Source organism: Rhipicephalus microplus, chromosome 3 (genome assembly GCF_043290135.1).
Source record: "Rhipicephalus microplus isolate Deutch F79 chromosome 3, USDA_Rmic, whole genome shotgun sequence".
NCBI lineage: Eukaryota > Metazoa > Arthropoda > Arachnida > Ixodida > Ixodidae > Rhipicephalus > Rhipicephalus microplus.
Window position 1 is genome coordinate 97,968,188 of NC_134702.1, and position 23,763 is coordinate 97,991,950.

General features: G+C 47.0%; 1 protein-coding gene across 1 annotated transcript in view; it reads right to left on the reverse strand.

The window, feature by feature from the left end:
- The window catches only part of LOC119172311 (uncharacterized), a 139,957-nt gene that overhangs the window by 60,231 nt on the left and 55,963 nt on the right, over positions 1-23,763 (reverse strand). Inside the window, exons 7-8 of the mRNA XM_037423368.2 lie at positions 20,386-20,512; positions 211-12,329 (exon numbers count right to left, since the gene is read on the reverse strand). Coding sequence (XP_037279265.2) covers positions 211-12,329; positions 20,386-20,512 — 12,246 coding nt within the window. The remainder of the gene's footprint in view (positions 1-210; positions 12,330-20,385; positions 20,513-23,763) is intronic.

Genomic DNA, 23,763 nt, shown 5'->3' on the forward strand with positions numbered 1-23,763 from the left:
TACTGTGAGATTGAAGAACAGGTGCTGATGCCTTCGTTATCTATGAAGAAATTATTTGAAGTCACTTGCTTTGAGGGAAGCATTTGCTGCCAAAATATACTTGCTCAGACTGGCTCTCTCCCTTGCTTTAATGAACACTTTCTCTCGCTTCTTCTTCTTCACAACCTCTAATCGCTTCAAATACAATGTAGAATGTCACAATAGACTTACGATTTGGAGCTCTACAAGCCTGGTGATGCAGTCGGGCTCGTCAAACTCGACCTGCACCCCTTGATCGACGACGCTCGGGAACGCCTGGACAGCTACACTGCATACGTTGCCGGGAGACGACTCGGGCATCGGGCAAAGGCCCATCCGAGGAATTGACATCGCAGGAAAGGATTGGTAAGGCACTACGAGCGCCTCTTCTACGGGTTCCATGGCATCGTCCTCGTCCCGCGTCTCCTGTCGATCTCGTTGGCGAGTCTCACCCCTAATCCACTTCGTGTACGGCAAGAAAGAACGCGTCTTACGCACAGTTCGAGTGGATTCGGTACGCTTAATGGTCTTCTGGAATATTCTGGTTGATCGGACTCGGTCTCCGGTGGCTCCACCTTCAGTTCGTTCGGACTGTTCGACGGCTTCAGTGACATTGTGGGTTGTATTCTCTTTTACCTTTCGTGATCCGCTATCAATGTCTCCTGCGCCCGCTGCTGAAAGGTCGAAGCTCTCGCTAGAATCCGTCTTCAGGCTGTCCTCTTGATCGTCTTTGTCGGCCTTGCGGCCTTCTTTGTCATCGGCTGCCTTATGCTCCCCATTTTTTTCACCCCCTTGAGCTTCACCAGCTTCGGCATCGACGTTATCATCGGCTGCATCGTGAATTCTACTCTTCTCATCTCCTTTCTTCTTGGAGGTCTGAATGTCGTTACCATCTGACGAAATCAACCTAATAAAATCTTCTACGGCATATTTCAAACCACCGTTTGACACGATGTGTTGTTCTTGTGACACTGATTCACTTTCGGTGCTTGACTTGTTAGATGGGCTTCGAATGTGGTCGGGCACTTTCATGCCTTCGACAGTGTCAGTGGACGAACTCTTGCGCTGTTCTTCTGTGTCCTCACCGCGCTGTTTAACTTCCTTCGATGCATCCACTTGGTTAAGGCAATCGTGCTTTTCAGGGGATACTCGCAGATCTTTGTGCGTTATCAAAACATCATCCGACACTGCTCGTAGGCCCGTTGCTGGTTGTTCACCGTTGGTGTCGCCAATCCCACCGTCAGTGTCATCATCAGCGTTTTCATAAATGTCACTAGGAAAGTCTGCTTCTGTGGCCACACTTTGCAGAAGGTCTTCACTGCATTCCAGAGCTTCCAAATTCGTTTCATCGTGCACCATCACTGCCGTTTTTATAGCTCCTATGGTCCGCTGTAGTTCACCAGATAAGCTTTCAGCATTCGAATTCTTAACTTTTTCTGGAGTGGCCATCGCACTGGGGTTGTTGGCACCAACTTCAGCTTTTTGCCCTTGAACTTCTACATTCTGCTGAGAAGGATTTGTTTCTTCAGTGCCATTTTTGTCTTCTCTGTTGGCTACCTCTGTAGTAGTTACTACAGAACGACTATTTAAGAAGGTTTTCCCACATGCATCTTCCTTCGCAGCTTCAGCACTTTCTATGTCGTCCCAGTTATGAAGTACTGGTACTTCATGCACGTCCACAGAAACGACGACCTCATGCGCTCTCATGTCTTCTGGAAAACGATCGTCTTCGTCGGAGAAGTCCATGGTTGCAACTTCATCTTGTTCCGGTGCCATACGATTTTTCTGCAGCGACTCGTGAGAGTTTGCAATATTGGTTTTGTGTACTTCCGGAATGACACTATCCGTGCTGTCGTCCCTGATTGCAGTAGCGTATTGCTTTATGTTCTCGTCCAAGCTTCTTGCTTTGAGACCATGCCGCTCCTTTTCTTGTCTTTCCGTGTACTCCTCATCCAGGCTTCTAGTTCTGAGACCACGTGGTGCCTTTTCATCCGAAGTATCTTTGGTTACATATTGACTACTGTTAGACTGCAGAATGTTTTGTTTTTCGCCCACTTCTCGCGATCGAAGTGGAACGTCCATATCTTTAATCACTGCAGCGTTCTTTTTGCTGGCTTCCCTTGTATTTGCCCAGCCATGAGAGGCCTCTGAAACATTCGTCTCTTTTTTCTTTTGGGTATCTATCTGTATTTCATTAGCAATCAAATAGTTGCTGTCAACATGTTTGCCTATCGGATCAGCTGGTTTTTCATGGACGAAGGCCGGGGCTACAGCTGGGTCATTGATCGCCTTTGCGATGTCCCGAACACTTTCGTTTTTACCGCCGGCATTGGATAGAAAGTGCACTGATTCCTTGAAGTTCTGTTGGGACTTTTGCTCGTCGCTATGTTTTCCTATTTCGAACATGTCGCCTATTTTTGTGCTATGTTTGAAGGAAACCGTCTTTGAATTCGTTGCTTCGCAAACAGTGTCATAATCGCCACTTACAGTCTTGCTGAATTCACTATCACTAATGTGTTCGTCCGTGTTACACCTAACGTACTCTAGCGAGCTTTCGTACACAGTGCTCAGAGCACCGAAACTCTCCATGTCGTTGTCTACTGCCGTTGCACTTTCGTGCTTGAAAATATATCTTTCGTTTTGCCTCACGGAGCCGTAATCGTTTGTATCTACACAAAGTTCACTTGTTTTGTTTTCTTCGTCATTCGAAGCCACTTGTGTATACACGTCTTGCGAAGACATGTCGAGGCTGTCAGGTACAATAGTTTTCTTAGCTTCTTCGCTGATATCGCATTCCTCATGGCCACCTTCTGCATTACGTGAAATGACAGATTGCCCTGCTGGTTCTTGAAAGGTTTCTGACTGACTTGTAGCTTCTTGGTGACCTTCTTCAGTGTTGTTATTCGAGCCGGTAACAGTGTGTTGTGTACTAAGTGAACGTGTTTCATTAAATTGGTTATTCAGTACATTCTCCGGATCAGCCTCACATATGTTCGAAGCACCGGAGTTGTCTTTGTTTACTTCGTCGGCTGGAACAGTGTCCGATTCCTGCTCGCTAGCTGTCGTGGAATACTCCGACAAGCGTTCTGCCGGATCTTCTGTTTTCACAGAAACTGTTGTCAAGGAAGACTCGCTAAAACTGTTGGCTGCCGTTTCGTGCTCGGCCTCTTCCGTTTCTTCACCTTGATCACCACTCCGTGCTTTGTTCTCGGATGGTGAATGTCCGGAGCTCTTTTCAATGACACGGGTGGCACTTTCCGTAAACAAGTATTCATTCAGCTGACTTTCTTGATTTTTTAAAGGTTCCATCGTAACAATCCTGTGCTCAGGTTCTTCGCTCTCGTCCTTGTTCCAACTCTCGGCGGAATCTAGCCGTGTCTCTGACACTTTTTTGGGTCTTTCACAGCTGGCTGCATCGACTATCCCTGCTGCCACTGGTTTTGCTTCTTCCCTCTGCATCCTCTCTGATTGGTCAGACTGCCCTGCAACTTGGTCTGGAAATAGATTCCTATTCCTTCCGTAAGTGGAACTCTGATTCTCACTCGATCCAGCGTCGGCAGCTAACGCTTTGGAGACACTCACTGTGTGGTCACTAGCATCGCCATCGTGCTCCTCCTCGGTTACTTGCGACAGACCCGCGTCTTCTGAGCTATTCAGTGGAACACCGATTTCAGCATTCTCTGTCATTTTGCATATTGTTGCCGTTTCATCAATAGGCGCCGCGCTGACTGCTTCGTTTTCCACCTCACTCATGGGTGTAGAACTGAGCAACTCGTCTGGACCCTCTGCCTTTTCTGCTCGAACTGAAATAATCGGCGTTGCCTGGTTCGGGTCCCAATTTATATCAAGGTCAGCCAGCGGTACCACTTCCTCAAAGACAGATTGTCTCGGAACAATCGGCTCGAAGGCTTCGCCACCAGAAGACCCTTGGTTTGGGTGATCCGAATGTGCAGGAGACGTTCCATGCTCTTTGTCATGATCCCCCAAAGTAGCTTTTACAACTTTCTCCTTCTGTTTAGAAGGGCTTTTCAAGTCAGTGTTCAATTCGTAATAATGATTTCCCGCCAGCCCTGGTGTCCTCCTCCATTCCTGGTCATTTTCTTCCAGATATGTTACGCACATTGACAGAACGGTTGACACAACCTCCTCTGCATACGCCAGTAATGACGACCTGTCGTCCTTGGTTTCTCGCGCAATATGATAGTTCAGTGAACGACTTGCAATAGATAAATTATACGCTTCAGCCGTGCTGGGCATTGAGGAATTGACGGTGTTTTCAATTGCGGAAATTTCAGGGGCGAGCACGTCCCCTTTCCCTGCTTCTGGCCGAGTAGTTGTCAGCCTCGAAGGAGCTTCAAATTCATTGATGACGTTAGCGAGCTCTTCGGTTGCAAATTGTTTTGGTGTAATAACGTGACCTTCTGTTGCTTCGCATGAACTTTTTTCAGGCGCTCGCGTGTGCTCGTACCCACCCTTACTGGGAGCCTCCGAGGTGCTGCCATCTGCCCCCTCAAGAAGGCTATTTGAAACGGCTTCACTACATTTTGCAAGCTCCGTTGTGTGGTGACCCTCGGTGGTTTCAGGGAACTTTTCAGCGACCGTCTCCAGCACACAGCCTCCTGACGTGCTCGTTTGTAGACTAGGTTTCTTCGTATCCTCAGCGAAATCATCGAGGGATAACTGCTCTGCTGACGTGTCATGTACATCTGTTTCCATGGTTTCTTCTCGGTTGCTGTCTCGCTTTTCGTTCAGCACATGTACATCCTGTGAGTCATTCATTTGTACGTATTCATTTGTAGAGTCTTCAAGGCTGCCTCCAGTGATGTCTTTAAAGGCCTTGTCAATCTCTTCGATGCTGTCGCTATGCCCTGCATCATCAGAGCGCACCAGTTCCATTGTATCGCTTTGCACGCTCTCTGCGCCTGTGCTGGCTGTCTCATTGTCTTCATCAAGTTCATCGCACGAGTATGCGTTTGCGAACCTCTTCGCGATGTCGCTTTTCACTCGTGTACACTCTCTAACAGGTTCCACTTGTTCTCGTGCAGCGACACCATCCGCGACGATACCCTCATTTTTATACTTTTGTGTTTCGATTTCAAGGCAAGCCTCGACGACTTCAGAGCGACTCTCGTTGGGTTCATCAGACGTAGGGCCTTTCATCGTTTCATCTCGTTCCAAAAGCCTCTGTGCCGAGGTTTCTGTGGCCACTCCGGTTGCAGTTTTTTCGCTAGGCAGCTCGTCAGGCGTTTGTACTTTCTTATTATCAGACTCTGAGATCTCTGGCAAGAAACTTGCTGATGTCTTGAGCTTTGTTTTGATGTGTTCGTTATCGACACTCATTCGGTGTGAATTTTCCTTGCTCGTAAGTTGTTCTGTTACTCCGATTTTCACACACGCTTCATTTGGCGTTGCGACCTCTGGCGTTTCTTTTGCGGATTTACCTGCATTCACATGAGTGATTTCCTGAATAATGATGCTTTCGTTGGCACCAACATGACTTGTCAGCTCGGGAGGCAATTTACTTAGTAAGATGGGTTCGCTAGGCATACTGATCTCTGGCACTCTGCTTATTGGCATATTCTCATTGATTGTTGTGATTTCAACATCTCTCTTAGTCTTTGGTAAATTTTCTTCGCTCGCAGATTTTTTGGCCGCCATATCCAGTGATGAATCTTTGTTTGGTGGCAGGATATCTGACGACCCCATATCTGCAGTCTCTGATTTGTCTTCTGTAGTTGCAACACCATTGAGGTTCATGTTCTCGATAATAAATGTTGCAAGGTTGTCAGATGTTTCCATTTGCACGCTATATTTATCAGGCTCTGTGAAATTTCGTAGCACGTTTGATGACATCTGTTTCTCCACTTTACCGTTATCATCATGGACGCTTTGTCGCACAACTTCTCCACCAGTAAGATTTTTTGTTGTCTCACTCTGTAGGGTCACTTCAATACCAAGTGCCACATTTGCCGATTCACTTTCAGATGTCCTTGCGTCTAAATTGTCAATTTGTTTGTTACTGGTGTTGTTGTTGACAGGCTTTCTGCTCGTAGTGTCTTCACTTGGGTTACCTTTCACGCATTCTTCATCCAACACTGTGATATCTGGCAACTCGTTCGACGTTTCTACCTTCGCTTTAATGACGCCATTGTCACCGCTGCTTTCTTTTGTTATTTCTTCACATTCCTCGTTCCCAGGTGTTGTTCCCTGTCCCAAGCTCGTGTCATCAGTCATTGTGACCTCTGAAACTTCGCTTGCTTCAATCTCTTCCTTCACTTCAGAAGCATCGTCAGTGATATCCTGGGGCGTAGCTTCTTCGCTTGCAGACTCTTCAGGACTTTCACATGTAGTGACAGCTTCATTGGAGGTAGTGACGATCTCTGACAGCACTGTCACTGATATATCTCTCTCCGTAGTGGCGTTCCAGTTATCATTAATATGGTTCCGAGTTTTCTCACGTGACGATTCACCAGATGCTGTACTTTGTACGCTGGCTTCATTTAACGCTGCAGTCTCTGGTGGCTCGCTTACCGATGCACCTGGTTCAAACATGTTGAGTTCTGCTTTCGTAATGTTTTGGTTCGCATGTGATTCACTTGCAGACACTTCCGGTGTTTCACATGGCGCACTCGTTTCCGTAGACACCACAGTTCCTGAAAGCTCGCCAAATGATGCATTAGTCGTAACTCCAGTGTCACTTGCACCAGGCCAGGACGTTTTTTCGTTCAAAAACTCCTCAATTGTATTGTCGTCCGGGTCAAAAGTAACTAATATTTTCGGAAGCTCACTCACAAACGCTTTCGCGTTATCTTTATCGGAATCGCCACAGAAAGGTTTTTCGCTCGCAAGTGAATCGGGTGTTCTGAATTGCAAGCTTGATTTTCTGGAAAAAGCTCTAGCCGGCCACTCGAATGCAGGTGCGTCCTGCTGCGATCTGGTGATGTCGTTCAAGTTCTCGTCCTCAGGCGCTTTGCTTGCAGGTTGTTCTGGCTTTTCCTTTCGCTCAGCAGGCTCAGCATATGCTGCGATATTAGGAACGTCGCTGGCTGCGACTCCTACATTCAATTTGGTCTCATCAACATCAGCTTTCTCGTGTTTTTCAGGTTGTTCACATGAAAGTACATCCGATGCTTTGCTCTGTGCGCTCATTTCGCTGGAAAATGTCTCATCTGCCAACTCCCACGTAGACGGGTCCTGATTCACCTCGGTAATATTTTCATACGTGTTTTGCTCCACAAATTCTTTGCTTCCAGGCACTCCCGAAGTTTTCTTTTCCCAAATAGATTCAGTGGACGCCACAGTTACCCCCACCTCGCCAACTGATAGCTCTTCACCCACTTTGGTGACCTCGAGTGTAGTATTGTCGTGGTTCCGGAATTCTTCGCTTGCAAGTATACCAGGTGCTTTGCTTTGTGCGCTCGATTCACTGTTAAATAATGTCTCTGGCCACTCGCATACAGCTTTTAACGGTTCCTTCTTGGCTATTTGTCCGTTAGTCTTGTCATTCACAGCCACTTCACTTACTGGCTCTCCCGACGTTTCACTTATTTCACTCGTTTCAGTAATCCCTACGATTTCTGGAACCTCACCGCCTGATATTTCCTCTGCCCCGTCGGTAACATCGACGTTCGACTTACTCTGGTTCGAATGTTCTTCGCTTCCAAGCACATCTACTGTTTCGCTTTGCACTCTTAGCTCATTCGATACTGCCATTTCCGGAAATTCACTTGCTGACAAATCTGGCATCACATTAGTGGCATGCTGGTCAGAAGTAAGGTGGGTCACAGGCCTTTCACTTGCAATATCATCAGGATTCTTACTTTGTGTTCTTAAATCATTTGACCTCAGCTTTGTAGAAGCCTCGTCCCCTACCATTGTAACATCTTTGCTGCCAGTGCTGTGACATGGGGGGTCTTCATCTGAACGAACCTCGGTTAATTCACTTTGCATGCTCACATCATTAGGCACTATCGTATCCGATATCTTTCTTACGGGTATATCAGACTTGATTACGGTGATCTCAATACGAGTGCTCCGGCTCAATGGTGGTCCGCCTTCAGATCCTTCTGACACTTCCCTAGGCACACTCGCTCCAGAATCTACATGCTCTGCAAGTTCCTCAACTAATGCCTTCGGTTCAGTGACATCGACGACACTGGAGCTAGAATTTGTTGTTCGTCGACCGCTAGACTCCTCTGATATTTCTTTGTGCTCGCTTTCCTTGTTGTGCCCTGCAATGTTCGGCAACGTTGTTTCTGATGGATCTGCCTCTAGTTTGGCGATCGCGCTGTGACTGGTGCTCTCATTGACAGATTCTTCACTCAGATGTCCTTCCAATGTTTCATGTAGAAGACTCGATTCAGATTGCGTTGAAATTATGGTTGATTCTTTCACGAAATGTTGTTCTTTCGCTTCTATTACTTCGTTACTGCTGTTGCAGTTGACATGTTTTTTGGTTAGAAGTTCTTCAAATATTTCGTCTCCCTCGATAGATTCAGTAGGCGTTCCAATGTTTTGTGAGCAATTTACTGAGATGTCCTTACTGACCCGGTTGGTGTTGTCATCACCGGAACTTTGGTTTCCAGAATGTTCACTTGCGAGTTCTTCTGACGTTTCGTTCTGCGTGCCTGCTTCTTGCTCCTTCTCCTGCATGTTTTGCTGACTCGCCGATTTCTCAATTTCGTGCGGGTCAGATGTTTTTGTCGCATTTTCATGTATGCCTTTGACATGAGTGCCTTTACTGTCTCCATTGTACACTGTAATCTCAGTGATACTGTGTTTAGCAGTAACTGCAGAATAATCCTCCCCTGAAGTCTCTTGTAATGCCTGTAGCTTCGTCTCTTCGTGTTTTTCAATTTCAGAGCTTGTTGCCGAGAGAAGGCGAAGTTTTTCGTCTGATGCAATTCTATTAACACAACTTTCTACGCTTTTACCCTCACTGTCAGCATCGTCGGTGCTGATTCTGCTCCGAAGATCAGGCTCGGGAGAGGTTTCATTCTTCTGGTCAGTGGCTTCAGTCGACAAAGTTTGTGCTGTTGTTTCGTGTTGCGAACTAATGGGAGTGGCTTTTTCGGGTCCGACATGTTCTTCCAATAAAACGGTCAATTTGTCCGCGATTATGTTGCTATCATTCTCCACGCTATCATTGTCCAGACAGTATGCCAAAGGCATCCTGTCTTTGACATTACCAGATTCATGTCTCACTTGCTCTTCATTCAAGTCTTGCGAATCAAGTGTTTGATCACAAGGCAGAGATTCAAATCCTTGGTCGTTATCGTCCTGAAGTGACGCATCGTCGACGCTGGTTGCGTCATCAGTCCTGTTCAGTGCGATGACGTCTTTTAACATGCTGACTTTTATAGAAGATGATAGCGAGCTTTCCTCGTGAACAGTGCTGGTCACTGTACTCATGACTCCCATGCCTTCCTGTCCTTCAACCGAAGAGATCTGCGGCCCCTTGAAAAGATGATGCTCGTCAGCCAATATAGTAGGGACGTTTTCCTCATTTCCAGTAACGCCTATTTTTTCTACATTCACGCCGTAATCTTGAATTTTATTCACGCTTGCGTTCGGCGTCTGAAAGTGATCAAAAACAGACGCTCCCTCAGCTTGAAATCCAGGACTATCTTTGAGTGCCAGTTTATCGAACCATTCTACTACGTCTGCTCGAAATTCCTTCAATCCTCTCTCTCTTAAGTGTTCGTCTCGTTTTTCAACGTCATGAGTAACACGCACTACATCATCATCCAGGACACTTTTCCTTAACGTTGAATCATTTAAAAAGCTTGAAACAGTTTTCGATGTTCGTTTCCAAGGCTCCTCATCGTTCGTGAAACACTTGAGTATGTTCTGCGCCTCAACTTCTGTATTTGTTAAAAAGCGCAGTTCTGTACTTTGACAGCTGTCTTGTTTCAGCGCATCTCCAATTTTGAGAATCTTTTCGACGCCGTTCTTGAGGCCTCCTGGAACATCTGGATTTTCACGCTGGGCTCCATCTTCGCCAGCACTTGCCTTTTTGGTACGAGCCACATTCCTACTCAAGGGCGAGTCGTCCGTGATAGAATTAACACTCTCCTGTGTTTTCTCTGATACTTGTCCCACACTGGTGAGACGAGTCACAGATTCGAACGTTGACTCTTCAGTCAATGTCCCTGCCTGAAGCAGCTGAGAAAACTTGAGTGCTCTCAGCTCAGGAACATCGATCGACGATCGTTCTAGCTGTTCACTCGCGATTAGATCGGGCTCGTTCCAGCCGCATTCATTTACGGTGGAAGCGTGCTCCTTGCCAACTTGAACACTGGCCTTCTCTTCGTTGTTGAATGTGTATTTTGACGTCACTGAACTAACATTCGCCTTTGAGGCATCTTTTAATACTTGCTCTATACTGTCACTGACGTTGGGCGTATGCACCGCTGAATCTTTCATTAACTCGGGGCTGTCTTCAAAGTTTCGTAGCTCTTCTTGGTGGCTGAGGCCTGCTTCGCTGAATACGTGCTCATTTTTGAGTGCGATGCCTTTCAGACTTTCAGTGAGGTCCTTGTGGGCGTGTCTAGCTTCTTGAAGGTCTCCTGCATGCAATAAAAACTGTTCGCTTTTGCTTTCAGCGCCGCACGTTTCGTGATCGCCAGCGCTAGAGGTAGACTCACTATCTAGTACTAACGCGTGTTTAGGTGTTTTTATCGAGTCGTTGACATTCAAACAAAATGAAATGTCTTCTTTGTTCTCGCTATGCTTTTCTTGTGCTTTTGCCACGTCCCTTGACTTCTCGTTCAAAATTAGCTCTTCCTTTAGCCTATCGCTGGTACCAAACATTTCTACGGTTTCTAAACTGTTTTCTTTTACATTGGATGATCTAACAATAGTGTCTAATATCGCCTCTTTGGCGCTTTGGCCATTCGTGTTTGGCAAAGTGACGGTCTCGTCTTTCACAAAAATAACGGATTCCACCGATTTTGTCTCGCTTTCATTCGTTTCTGCGTCAGACAAATCATCAAGACGTAGTGCTGCGTCAGTGCTATCTTTTTGCTCATCCTGCTTGTGGCTACTCTGCCCTGCACTTTCATTGTCGAGCACACAGTCTTTGGAGTCTTCACTATGGCACTCAAGAGACTGTCCATCTACCGGTGCGTTCAGGCCAGCAGTCAAACGAGCAGTGGCGTCTACAATGTTTCCACTGAATCGCAAACCATTTCCTTTTTCTTCTGCGTTACTCGAATCTTTAATATCGGACTTCGAAGACAGTGACTCCTGGGGCCGGCATTCTCTAGCTGAAGACAGTACGCTGTTACTTTCCGCCTTTGAAGCTTCGTGCGTCATGGTGGAAAATGAATTTCGAACCTCAGAAATCTTGGAGGTTTCTTCCAATTCATCTTCCGGTTCCTCCGCTATTAAACCCAATTCGTCGGGCGACGGTGCCCCTGTCACAGCTTTCCCGTCATCCAAGCCGTTCTCGTCCTCCACCTCTGAGTCCACACTATCCACCTTCACGTAAGTGCACTTGGAGTCGTCAAACTCGTCGTCCACGGACGCTAGGCTCGCGTCCTGTACACCAGCGCTCACAGCGAGATAACTGACGTTCTTGAAGTCACCGTCCGAAGGAGACCTCGACGCTGGCGTCGAAGCCATCCCTCCCGCATAGGAACTCGGTACATTCGAACTACATTTCTTGGCCAAATCGTCACCCTCGAAGGCGACCTTATCGGTGTTCGTTTGGCACACTGACGACGTACGCGCTTCTACTTTGCAGCAGCCCGTCTCATCCATCTCTGGGTCTTGGGAAAGCTTTGACTTCCTCGTCTCTAACGGCTGCGGCGACCTTTCCAACGAAGTAGGGTCCTCATCTATAAGCCGCGAGAGCTGCTGACCACGATGCTCTCGGAACAGTTCACTCTTGGTCGACGAAAGCATCCTGCAACGCCCTTTTCCCTCCTCGCCCAACGACCCTCCTTTGTGCTCATCCTCGTTGGAGCAAGAGACGCAGTGGAACGCCAACGTAGGCTGACGGATGGCGGCGGCCAGGGTACCAGGAGAGTCCTTGCGCTTGTGGACTTCGTCCACGGACAGCGTCTTTTCGAGTCGACCGGCGCGGGAGCACTCGGTGTACCGGTACTCCCGGAAGGTGCGCCAGTCGCTCGAAGCTCGGTCGGTGGAGTCCTCGTGGGATACTTCGGCGCGCGGAAACCAGATGCGATACTCGTTCTCGGGAACGTTGTCGGGCGGCGGGCGCTCCCCAGCTGCGTCTTCCGAGCACCATCGCCGGAGGTTGCGGCCCGCGGTGACGCCCGCGTTGCTCGGGTCGGTGCCGTCAGCATCTGCGGGCGCAATACAAAGAAACATGTATACTAACAATATAATCCTGTTAAATCAACTGCAATGAACATGCGCAGTGGAGAAACTCAATCGCTTAAAATGGTAAGCTCGATACAAGCTCGTTCACTTCAATTAAGTTTGCTAGTACCTGATAAACATATATGCGTAGATATACGCTACGTTAAAGCAAGCTTTCCTAAACCACATAGTTCACTGCCAATGCTGATATCTACACGAATTAAGATCGGAATGACAACGTTGCATGCATATATACTGTCATGTACACTATTATAACTAATACTGCGAAATCCAATAGCGTACGTTTCTGTTTTGAAAGATTGCACGTCCGTATAAGTTTTATATATAGGACATGTAAAGTTAAAGCCATAATATGAGCCCGGCAAGAGTTTACAGGCAAGAGCACGATTGTGGTAACTATAGTACAGTGTACACCACGAGATAGCACGATGTATACATATCTCGACCATTGTTACGCGGTAAAACGCCGAAAGCGGTTTTACCACAGAAACAAGAGCGCATGGCCAGTTTCGCGTTCCCTATTATTAGCACCGTCGCCGGCTATGAGCTGCACACAATATATCACATTAAGCGAATACCAGAACAAAAAAAAAAGCGCTGCTTTCGCTAAAACAGGCAGTGTGTAGTACGAAAACACAGACTGAATACAAGTTTGAAATTAAAATCATAAAGTACATTCATCATTGCTATAACGTATGTTTTACAGCACAGCCGCGTTCGGGAAGTTATATGTGAATGCTAAGAGAGACAGAAAAAAAATCGCGAAGTTCTGTCTTTCACTAACATCTGGTTTTATGATTTCTGTTTTTTTTTTCGTACATTAAAACATTCTGTGACAACCTTACACGCGAGCCGAGCTATTGTACAGGCTCACAAAGCTGTTGTTGAACAGGCGTTATCTGAACTATTTTTTTCGTTAACAATGACACTCTTCTTCAAAGCGTAAACAAGAGAACGTAATAAAGGAGCCAACGCAATGCGCTTCTTGCGACGTCTTGTCAGCGCCATAAACATACTTATGAACTCGCCACCAGTGAACAGCCAGTAATTGCATTCTGTCAAGATACTCTGTAAACACCTCTACATTGCATGAGATTGGGAGCAATCTGTGCCGCGCGGCTCGCAAATCAATCTCGCCCCCGACCGAGATTTGTTCTAAAAAAAGAGCTTGACCTAATTGAGTCCGAGCCTATCGAAATTGAGCTGTTCGCCCACCTGTCTGGCAGGTATTCCACGTGGGCCTATTCCATCCCGTTTGTTTTGCCTTCACGCTTACAATTGGATCTTGGGCTATAGTGACACGTCAAATGCCGAGTGGTAGCCTAAAGGCCTCTCAAATAAATTTATACGAGCGTATTATGAACGATTGAAGTCCCCGCTTCAGCCGTGACAGGCTAAAAACAGCTTTTATTTATTTATTTATTTATTATTTATTTATTTATTTATTTATTTATTTATTTATTTATTCTGCCCTCAGGGCACGAAGACATTTGAGGGGAAGTGGGGATACATAAAAAAATACACTAAGCAACAAAGCACGAAGGAAAGGACGGATGAACGAAAAGTCCATCATTGAAAAAGAGGGAAGCGCATGTCCTCTATTGGGATAAGAGGGACTTTCAAATCATATACTAACATTTCACAGTGTCGTAGGTTCTGAACTTACTCTAGTCACAATCACTTGTACTGAAGCGGTGTGCAGTCAGCACTGCGGTTTATCAGGCCACTCTGACTTCTGTATTGTGCACATGAAAACTGCGTATACGGGTCCGTATAAGCAGCGCTTTACAATAATTAGTGGACCGCATGGCTTGTATGACCATTCACCTTTTATCAAGTGCGGAACATCGCCGTAATAAGTGGTGAAGGTCTGCGCGGCAATCGCTGCGCAGCCCGCAGTGATTGGACGGCGCTGTCGCGGTCTGCAGTTGTCGCCATTTAGCTAAAAATACGCTATGTATGCAGAATTCAAGTAGCCCTATTCATTGTCCTACGTCGTGATAGTAAAAAAAAACGCATTACACAGCTTACCCCACCATAAAGGAAACAAAAGTACAAGCTCAAAGTGGCTGGCAAAAACTCGCAGCAAGACAAAGAATGAAAAATAGAAGCTGGAATACATTACAGCAATTTTAATCATAAAAAAGTTATACGAACGGTAGCATAAATGTGTTCACAAAGTACCACTTGTTCTGCGAGACATGTTATATCTTATGACAGTGATGCCATGGGGAAGGTCACTTCAATGGCCCAACTTTTGGGTATCAATGTGACATTAAAACAAATAGAGTGACAAGATGGAATCCCAACTTTACTGCGTTGATGGATGCCGGTCGACATGTATGAGGGACTTTTGAGTGATTTGGTTCGCACCGCGTAGCAAGATTACTTGGTTCTAAAAAAACAAAAATTCGTCTCCGACGCAGAGAGCCGTTGAGCTATTTCGCTCCGACTTGCTCACCAAGGGAAATGAGTTTTTTTGGATGTTTACAAATGGATTCCCTTCCGAGCTGCCTATAAAACTACCGAAAAAGAAAAATGGCCCACATTTTATATTTTTCAGTAAAGGTCTGTACTACCAGTTCAATCGCAGAACAGCGATAGAAATAGTCACACACACACACACACACACACACACACACACACACACACACACACACACACACACACACACACACACACACACACACACACACACACACACACACACACACACACACACACACACACACACACACACACACACACACACACACACACACACACACACACACACACACACACACACACACACACACACACACACACACACACACAAACACACGCGCGTGCGCGCTCTTGCGAGTGCGCAAATTATTTTTGGCTAAGTAATAATTCTTTGGGTTCGACGTTCTAGAACCACGACAGGATACTGAGGCACGCCGTAGAGAAGGACTCCTGAAATTTTCATGGAGGTCTTTAATGGGCACCTAAATCTAACTACATGGGACTTTGGTGTTTCGTCTCTATGAAAATGTTGCCGCCGTAGTCGGGATTCGACCGCGTGAATTTCGGGTCGGCAACTGAGTACCATTCCGGCTAGATTACCACGGTGGGTGGTGTAAAAATACGAAACCCCGGCTTCGCACAAGGCGCGTGGTAGCAAATGGTGTTTTCTACCATCTAAAAATTGCTCTCTTGTGAGTCTCAAACTTATTTGACTTCTGTAGTCAAAGCTTCCTATACTAGCATTACCCCGCTACCCCATGAATAGTTTAATTTTTAATATTTGTTCGGAAAGTTGTTGCGAGTGGCTCTCGTCCGAGTGGAGACACGATCGAAAACAAGGAGAGACGAAAAGCAGCGATGTTAACCTATTCGGCATAGCCGGTATGCTACCCTGCAGGGGACAAAAAGATTATTGCGTTAATTACCTGAAGAGATCTCACTGTCTTATCAACCAAACGTCTACATACGCGATTCATCTGTCATACAGTGACTGGTCAAATCTGAATACCCTGATGATAAATACTGCGACCGATATGTTTGTCCGCACCATTCTGACGAGAAAGTCAGCGTACGCGGCACACAGTGATTTTGGCTGTCGTGCGTCATTGATTGTTCGTATTATACTATACCTGTTCCTGGTCTTGGAGTGAAAAAAAAAGAGCAAACTTGCGGAGAATTCTACACCTCTCCCGGCTCGCTTACCTGCGCGAGGCACACGCATGGTGCGTAAGCAACAACCTCACTTTGCATTTTTTTTGTTTTTAATTTTTAACGAAAATCCTTCGATGGAGTTCTGGCGTTCATGTCTCCAATATCTGCCGCGTAAGAACATCGCAAGCATAGACACGACGGAATAGAGAGATAAGTCAGGAAAGTTGGTAACAGAGTGGACTGCCCGTTTAAACTATAAACGTGGCTACAGGAGTCATCTAAAAGAGAAAAAATCAGAGACAGTAAACTGAATGAGAAAGATGGGACAAAAACCGTGCAGACTTTGTAAAGAAAAACAGTTTGAAAGCTACATTTTTTGGGATAACAGAAGGGTCAGCGCTGTGGTACTTTAATACTGGGCTGGCTGCCTGAAGACAAAATACATGCGGAAATAAAACTTGATGCACTTTCAGCGCTTGTGAGGAAACAGGTATAAATTTTAAAAAATACCGCCATATCCACGAAGTGAATGATGATGAGTGGGCGAAGCTCTGGAGGTAAACCTGGTAAACCATGAATCCTCCGTACATTTTGCCCACTCGATTTTATTGCAACGCTCCCCCTAGCAGACGTCGCCGCACTATATCGAACGATGACACGCGCCATATGGGGCATCATCCCTATTTTATAACACCTCGCATCTTTCATAATCAACTACACGTACCGCCGTCTAGTTTATAACATCTTGCATCTTTTGGACGGATGGACGGACGGACGGACGGACGGACGGACGGACGGACGGACGGACGGACGGACGGATGGATGGATGGATGGACGGACGGATGGACGGATGAACGGATGGATATGGCTGTACCCTTTAGATCGGGCGGTGGCTAGCGTAATACTTAGAACTGAACGAGAGGTGGCTACATACAGGGGACGCACAGCCCACGCCTTAAGGAGCTTCGCTCCTAAGAGAAAAGTCACAGTTTTGCTGTAAAAATCTAGCGTCACCGTACTCGAGCACCTCGGTTAGGTCGGTCCCACGGGACGACTTTCTGCTCTCCCATAGTAGAGTACATCGTACTCTAAATCGTCAACAACTTTTTTCTACACCCAAAAACGAAGCAATGAACGCGATAGCAACAAATTGGAAGGTCACACGCAGAATGGCAAGCAGATCGAAACGTGTCCCGCGTTTCACACGCACAAATGACGCACGAAACGTACTCACTGGTACAGAAGCACGCGAATGAGCGTCTAAGTTGTTACTTCGCTCTGTCTGAAAAGCGGGCCCTTCTCGCAAACGGAGGCTGTGCAAGGATTGCAGTGACCTTTGTGCACCCAATAACTACAACAGAATCGTTCCGGTGAAAGCCAAGGGCGTACAATTGTCCCCACCGCGAGATAAGCAAGCACACGCGTAAGAGTCCACCCTGTCCCTCTCCACGGGGCAAAGTACCCGTGGGAGATGAGGGCGCACGCCGCCGCGTCGTGACGATGTAGCGAAGCGTGCTCATTGCGCCATCTCGCTGGTAATGCTGAAAACAAGATACTGCCCCCACCCCAACCCCCCGAGATGCGCATCAGCAGCGGTAAGTGGTAGATATAAATAGCTTGCCATTTGAACGTTCAAGGAGGTGCTCCTTCATGGCTCAGTGGCTAACGCCCCGCACTCACAATTCAGAGGTCGGACGTTCGCATCCGCTCGCCGGAGTCTTTTTCTGGATCATTTTTGTTTCTTGCGTTTTCATGTATATAGTTACGTATACATACACCGAGAGTGTCCATATAACTGCTTTTGCAATAAAAACGCAAAACGGGACACGCGAGACGCTGGACAGGGCGAGCTGGTTAGGGATCATCCGCCATCTCCCGTTTTCTTTCTTAATTCCTTTGCCTCCTTGTTAGCGTTGAAAACCATGAAGCTTCATATACCCAAACAGCTTAGTTTTCTGACATGAGCTGGAATGGCGTAAATATTTGCATCAACGGGTTGCAAGAAAATTGCGGGAGCCACCCAACACGTCGTAGTGGAAGGTCGACTTTTTCACCTAAAAAGACAAGCGGCAAGCGTGAATCCTTCAGAAGCTCTGAATTTCAGAGTGAATGGAAGTATTACCTAATGAACAGCTGATAAAAGCAACTGACGTTTAGAATGCGTAAATGGAAGCGAAAGCATAATGTAAACCCACAAAACAGTCGACTAAGGTTGCACGGCGGGCTTGTTGGTTATTCATATTGTTCGAGGTATAGCGCATCCAGGATGGGACAGAGAAGAAGACGCAAAACACATACACGGCGCTAACTTTCAACAATGCGGTTTCTCGGATTAAACCGCATTGTTTAAAGTTAGCGCCGCGTATATGTTTTGTGTCTTCTTCTCTGTCCCGTCCTGGATGCGCTATACCTCGAACAACCACAAAGCAGGAGTTGCTACATGCGTAGATAATAAGACATTGTAGAAAAAAAAATCACACCGTCCCTAGTACGTATTTGTTCATCCACACCGACAACGACGGTCATTACACTGATATTTCTTCTTCTTTTTTTCTCTTAGTCGAATGAGTTTTGCGTCCATCAGCGCGTGAACGCTGTACGGCGTGTGAGGGCCATAATACGCAACGTGTATGTATGTGTATATATGTGTATATATGTCTTTTCAGCAACGTGTATGGGTGCTCTCAGTGCTGAGAAAAGGATACGTATTATTGTTAAGAAATTGAGAAAATAAAGCGTCATAGCTGAAGTCGAAAAAAAAAATGAAAGCTTCAAGCGCCACAGTGAGACAAATCTAAGCGCTAACGATAATTCCTATATTTTTTTTTCAACGAGAGTAGAGCCATCTATGCCCCTATACTGAAATTATTTGCGCCTACACAAAAACAACCAAAGAAATCTACCACTTAATTCTTTCCGAACAATGAAACGGGAGAAAAACGCTGCGCAAAAGGATTGAAACTATTGTTCTTCAGCTGCTGCCGTTTCTTTCTAAATCGAGATGTGTAGAAGAAATTGCGTTTTGACGCAGTAGTAATCCTATACTCAACACACAAAGGCAGAAAGAAACACGCTTTCGAGAAACGGCTGCCGCAATGCCCAGTGACTAATCGCCCCGAACAAACGGAGCGAGCTAAAAGGCGTAGGTGCACGCGGCTGCGACCTGTCGACATCTCTGCCAGCTGATCGTAATAGGTGTCGAGCGCCTTGCACAATGCAATGTGACTTTAAATGCCCTCGCCGAGGTTTATAAGAGGGCTAAGACACGACAGCTGTTATTACAGGCTCAACGTCCGACTCGCTTGTTCGTGACAAACATGTTAATAATGTCTTGACATGTGTTAACGCGACAGCGGTAAAGAGCTTCTTTCGCCGAAATTCTTGCGTCGTTGGTTGTGAGCGAAAAATGGTAATCTCATGCGTGACCGAACAGTCGAGAACGATGCGAAGAAAATGTAGGATAAGAATTCCTGCGTCAGGGTGGGGACCAAACGAGGATCGATTGGTTCCCAGTGGGGGGTCGAACCCTGGTCGTTCGCGCGGCAAACGGATGTTCTACCAAACGGCCACACGTCTGCTTGTGAATAAGGCGAAGAGAACTTCCTCTGCTTGGAAATGCAGTGAAAGTAGCCTTTATGCTTTAGACACACGCGCGTCCTGTATATACATGCTTCACAATGCAACATTAAATACTGCAGTAATAACGCGTATAGTACAAGCGCCCGTTGCCAGCGGGCGTCAGAACTTGGGATTATCATAATGGCTTCAGGGTTTAAAGCTGCTCATCCACTGCAAAAGGCACACACGCTACTGCGCCATATTATTCCCTTGAGGCACGACGGTTGCATAGCGAGTTCGAAAAGGTTTTATGGACTGTTTGAAGTGAACGCTAAGAACAGGATATTGCTATTGCGTTCAAATACTAAAGGCGAGGCTTTAGGGTCCCCTATTTTATTTGTTTTCACCACGTAGGGGGAAGTAGCTCAGCGTTTTGTTGTACGTCACAGACACCTTTCAAAAGAGCGTTGTACGGAGTCGTAGGTGAACGTCGCATCTGTAAACGTGCATTTTATGAACGCAAGCGCTCCAAACCTACTGCTTTGCTAGTTGGAATGATTACAATAATACATTATGTGGTTTTGACGCGCAAAAAACGATGTGGCTTTTAATTGTGCGCGTAGGTCAACCACTAGAGTGCTCCGCGAATTTCATCTCCGCCGAGATGTGGCCACCATGGCTGGGAGTCGAACCAGCGCCCTTCAGTCTAGCTGGGACGAGGGTCTATCACTACTCCACATTTCGAATGACGAAAAAGAAGTATTCAGTGATTTGGTTACGGTTAACGTAAAAAAATGAGTCACAAAAAGGTTAATGACTTACTTTTGACACAGTGCTCCAGTAGATTCACCGGTAGGGCAGAAGCAGCAGCAGTAGCATCCGGATTTGCTGCCACCGTCGTTCCATTGGCCGCAGATTCCTCGGGAACCGGCTGAAGACCGCCACAAGCCTTCAGCCGGTTTAACGCCATGCGTGTAAAACAAGTTGCACAGGGAGCGCCGAGTCAACGCACACAACAGAGACACACACCCACACTTTGCGTGCACAGCCGAAATGGCAGCTGGGATTGCGTGGTCAGTGAAATCCGAACGCTATTAGCGACGCTAGTATTGGTGACGGGTATACCACACCAGCGATGCACACCCGGATGTCAACGCATGTCGTCGGCCGGTTGGTCCCTTTGCTAGTAACGTCTTTCGATGGTTGGAGAAAAGGGTTTGGCAGACACTGGGGACGGTTTCGAGCGAAACAACCATCCGACACGCACGCAACACGGCAACGTTGGTGTCCGCGAGAAAGGGCGAGAGAAGGCAAACAAATGCGACCTTTCACGGCACCTGCCGCAATCGCAGGCGTGGAAACTGGCGAAACTCATGCAGCGCACGCGATGCAAACAGGCCGCGGAGGCGAGCCGGCTCGAACACAGCTGCACAGAGGACCTACAAGGCTTGTCTGCACAAGCGGTCGCGCAGCAGTGCTGCAGCCTACCGCGGCAACTAGCAGACGACACACGCCGCAGATATCGTCTGCTTCTCAAGCACCGCTGCCGAGACGGAACTTACTCCAACTGGCGGAGAACACTTCACGAGCAATGCTTAGGTTGTTGGCGATGTTTCAGTTAGTTGAAAGTGATAAGTCCTGTTATAGGAGTCGATGCTGTCGTAACCGCGATAGCGCAACACTGTGGAAGCAGGCGCTTTGAAAGTCTTCAGTGTGGCCTGGAATATCTGTTCACTGTGGCACAGCAGACGACAAAAAAAAAAAAAACGCTGTGACCACTCCGTCGGGTGTCGTCTGCTTCCGTTCCGTTCGTCACACTGTCGCCGCCATCGGTACGTGAGAAAGAATAGAAAGGGAAACAACAGCGCCACTCGGAAATTGCCCCCGTCGCGACTTGCACGGCTTCGGTCGCACCTCATTCGCACCACGACCGCCTCGCCGGCGGGTTACGCACTAACATCGACCCCTTCCACCCCCCCAATCTTCCACCTCCTTCCGGGGGAACAATGCGATCTCCCCCTCTCCTCGTCGTGGTGCGTTCACTCGCAAGGAATGAGGGCAAACGCCGGTGTCTGGGTTGAGAGCTGAGCTTCGCAAAGCCAGCCGTACTTGCGAGCGAAAAATTGAGCCCACGGCAATTGAACGCCACCAAAGCGTGCGCATTTTTTCATTTCTTTTCGCGTGTTGCCTGCACACTCTCTCCACCTCCACCTTAGACACCTTGCCCACACTTATCCTCCTCCCACCAACACTTTCACACGTCTAGCGCGTTTGTAGCCACACTGACACCCACTACCGGATCCCTTCCTCTCCCACCTTCTTGCCCACTCCTGACTCAGCCAGTTATACGTCCAGCGCAATCATGAATACTGCGGGTGAAGGGCGAACGGGTGAAGGGGGTCTCCACTGTGAGTGCTACAAAAAAAAAAAAATGAACTGTCTCACACTTCAGTTTTCATTGAAGTGTGGAATGCGGTAGAAAGCACTGCCACTTCTTTTCCGCTCTTTTAGCGGTCCAGTTGTGGCGACAGTGACTTAATTCGTTTCACTACTTCTGAACGTTTTTTTTTTTTACCTGTACGTGTCTCTTGCGCGGCGTTTCTATATATACTACTCGGCGAAGTCGCTGAGAACCCGTATGTAACGGTGCCGAACGTGACTGGACGCAATCTCTCCGGGTAAAAAAAAAAAAAAAGAAACGAGAATCGAATAGGAGGTAAAACTAGTTTTCACCTATTTTTCTTTTTTGATCCGCGATACTGCCTCCTTGCTTGCATGTGGGCTAGAAAAACGGGGCGCGGGAGAAACCGACAAATGTTGACCTTCTCATAACGCAGGAGGCGTAGTATACTAAAGTACACGTCATGCATTGCCAATGCTGTGTGAGAAACAGGAAATACTAAATCACTGAAGAAAAAAAAAAAACGTCAGATCTATAAAAGTGTTGGTCTACAACGGGACAGAGAGCGTCCTCACCATGCCAAGAATATGACCACGAATAAAGGATAGCCTATGTCTCAGCAGGTATTAAAAGTAAAAACATATGCTGGGAAGGTCACGCCATAGGAAGAACAGGCAACGGACAGTCAGTTAGGACGTTGGAATAGCTACCAACGGACGGCAAAGTGTTCGGTGTGTTGACGAAATTAAGCAATGTGCAGGCGTAAAATGAAATTAGCTCGCATAGGACAGAGTGGCTTGGAGATCTCTGGGGAGGTCCCGCAGTGGTCATAACACAACCTGATAAAGATTGTAAAGGGGGGTGGGTTGGAAAACTAGACTTGAGTGTTGACCACCTTACGCCGTGCGTCTCCTATAACAACGCTGCATGCTCAGAAATGCTGTGTGCGATAGAAAAGGCAACATTCGCAATCCAAACGTACGGGGCGCACGGACGCAAGAAAGAAGTTAGTACACCACGAATTCCGACTAACAACTGAAGATGCGCACAGCGGCCAAAAAGAAAGGAGGTACTAAAACCTGCCTGGTCGTGGTCAAAGTGTAACTGTCATACAACTGCTAAGGCATTTGAGTTCATCTTTATGCAAGTTAATGGACTATCGGCTCAGGCACACGCGATCCCTGTCATCGATATGTCATGCCACAATCATTATAAAACGCGTTTCGTCATCCTCATCTTATAAGAAACTGAGCATTGTTCCGAGTTTGGCGCACAGTTCCCTTTCGATAACTTAAGGACAAATTAGAAGGTGAGCCTCCGGTTAGCATTTTTTCACGTTCCAATAATCGCTGGTTAATGAAACAGCCCACCATTCTCGAAACGGCCACAGCTGAAAGGAATATGATACAACACACCTGTACGACCCTTATTTCCCGCGCCTCTTTCTTACCCATATCCCCCCTCCTGTGCTGGGTAGTGAACCGGATGCTAATATCTTATTACCCCCCCCCCCCCTCGGACTTCCTCTGCATCTTTCTTTCTCTTCTTGGTTGGTTTTACGAAACAAATATTGGTCCGCTTCTTGTGCTCCCTTCTGCTCACTCATTTCTCTGCACAACGGCACAAATATTACCTATATTATTCGCAGCCGTAAAAACAACATTAATCTTATGTCTATTCTCTACTTCTCTACTTTGCTTAATCTGCGAGATACGCAGCGAATGTACGGTAGCTTTTCTATCGCTTTCTACGGTCAAGCTCAGGCTTATACAGAGCACTGACACAAAAAACTTTGCAAC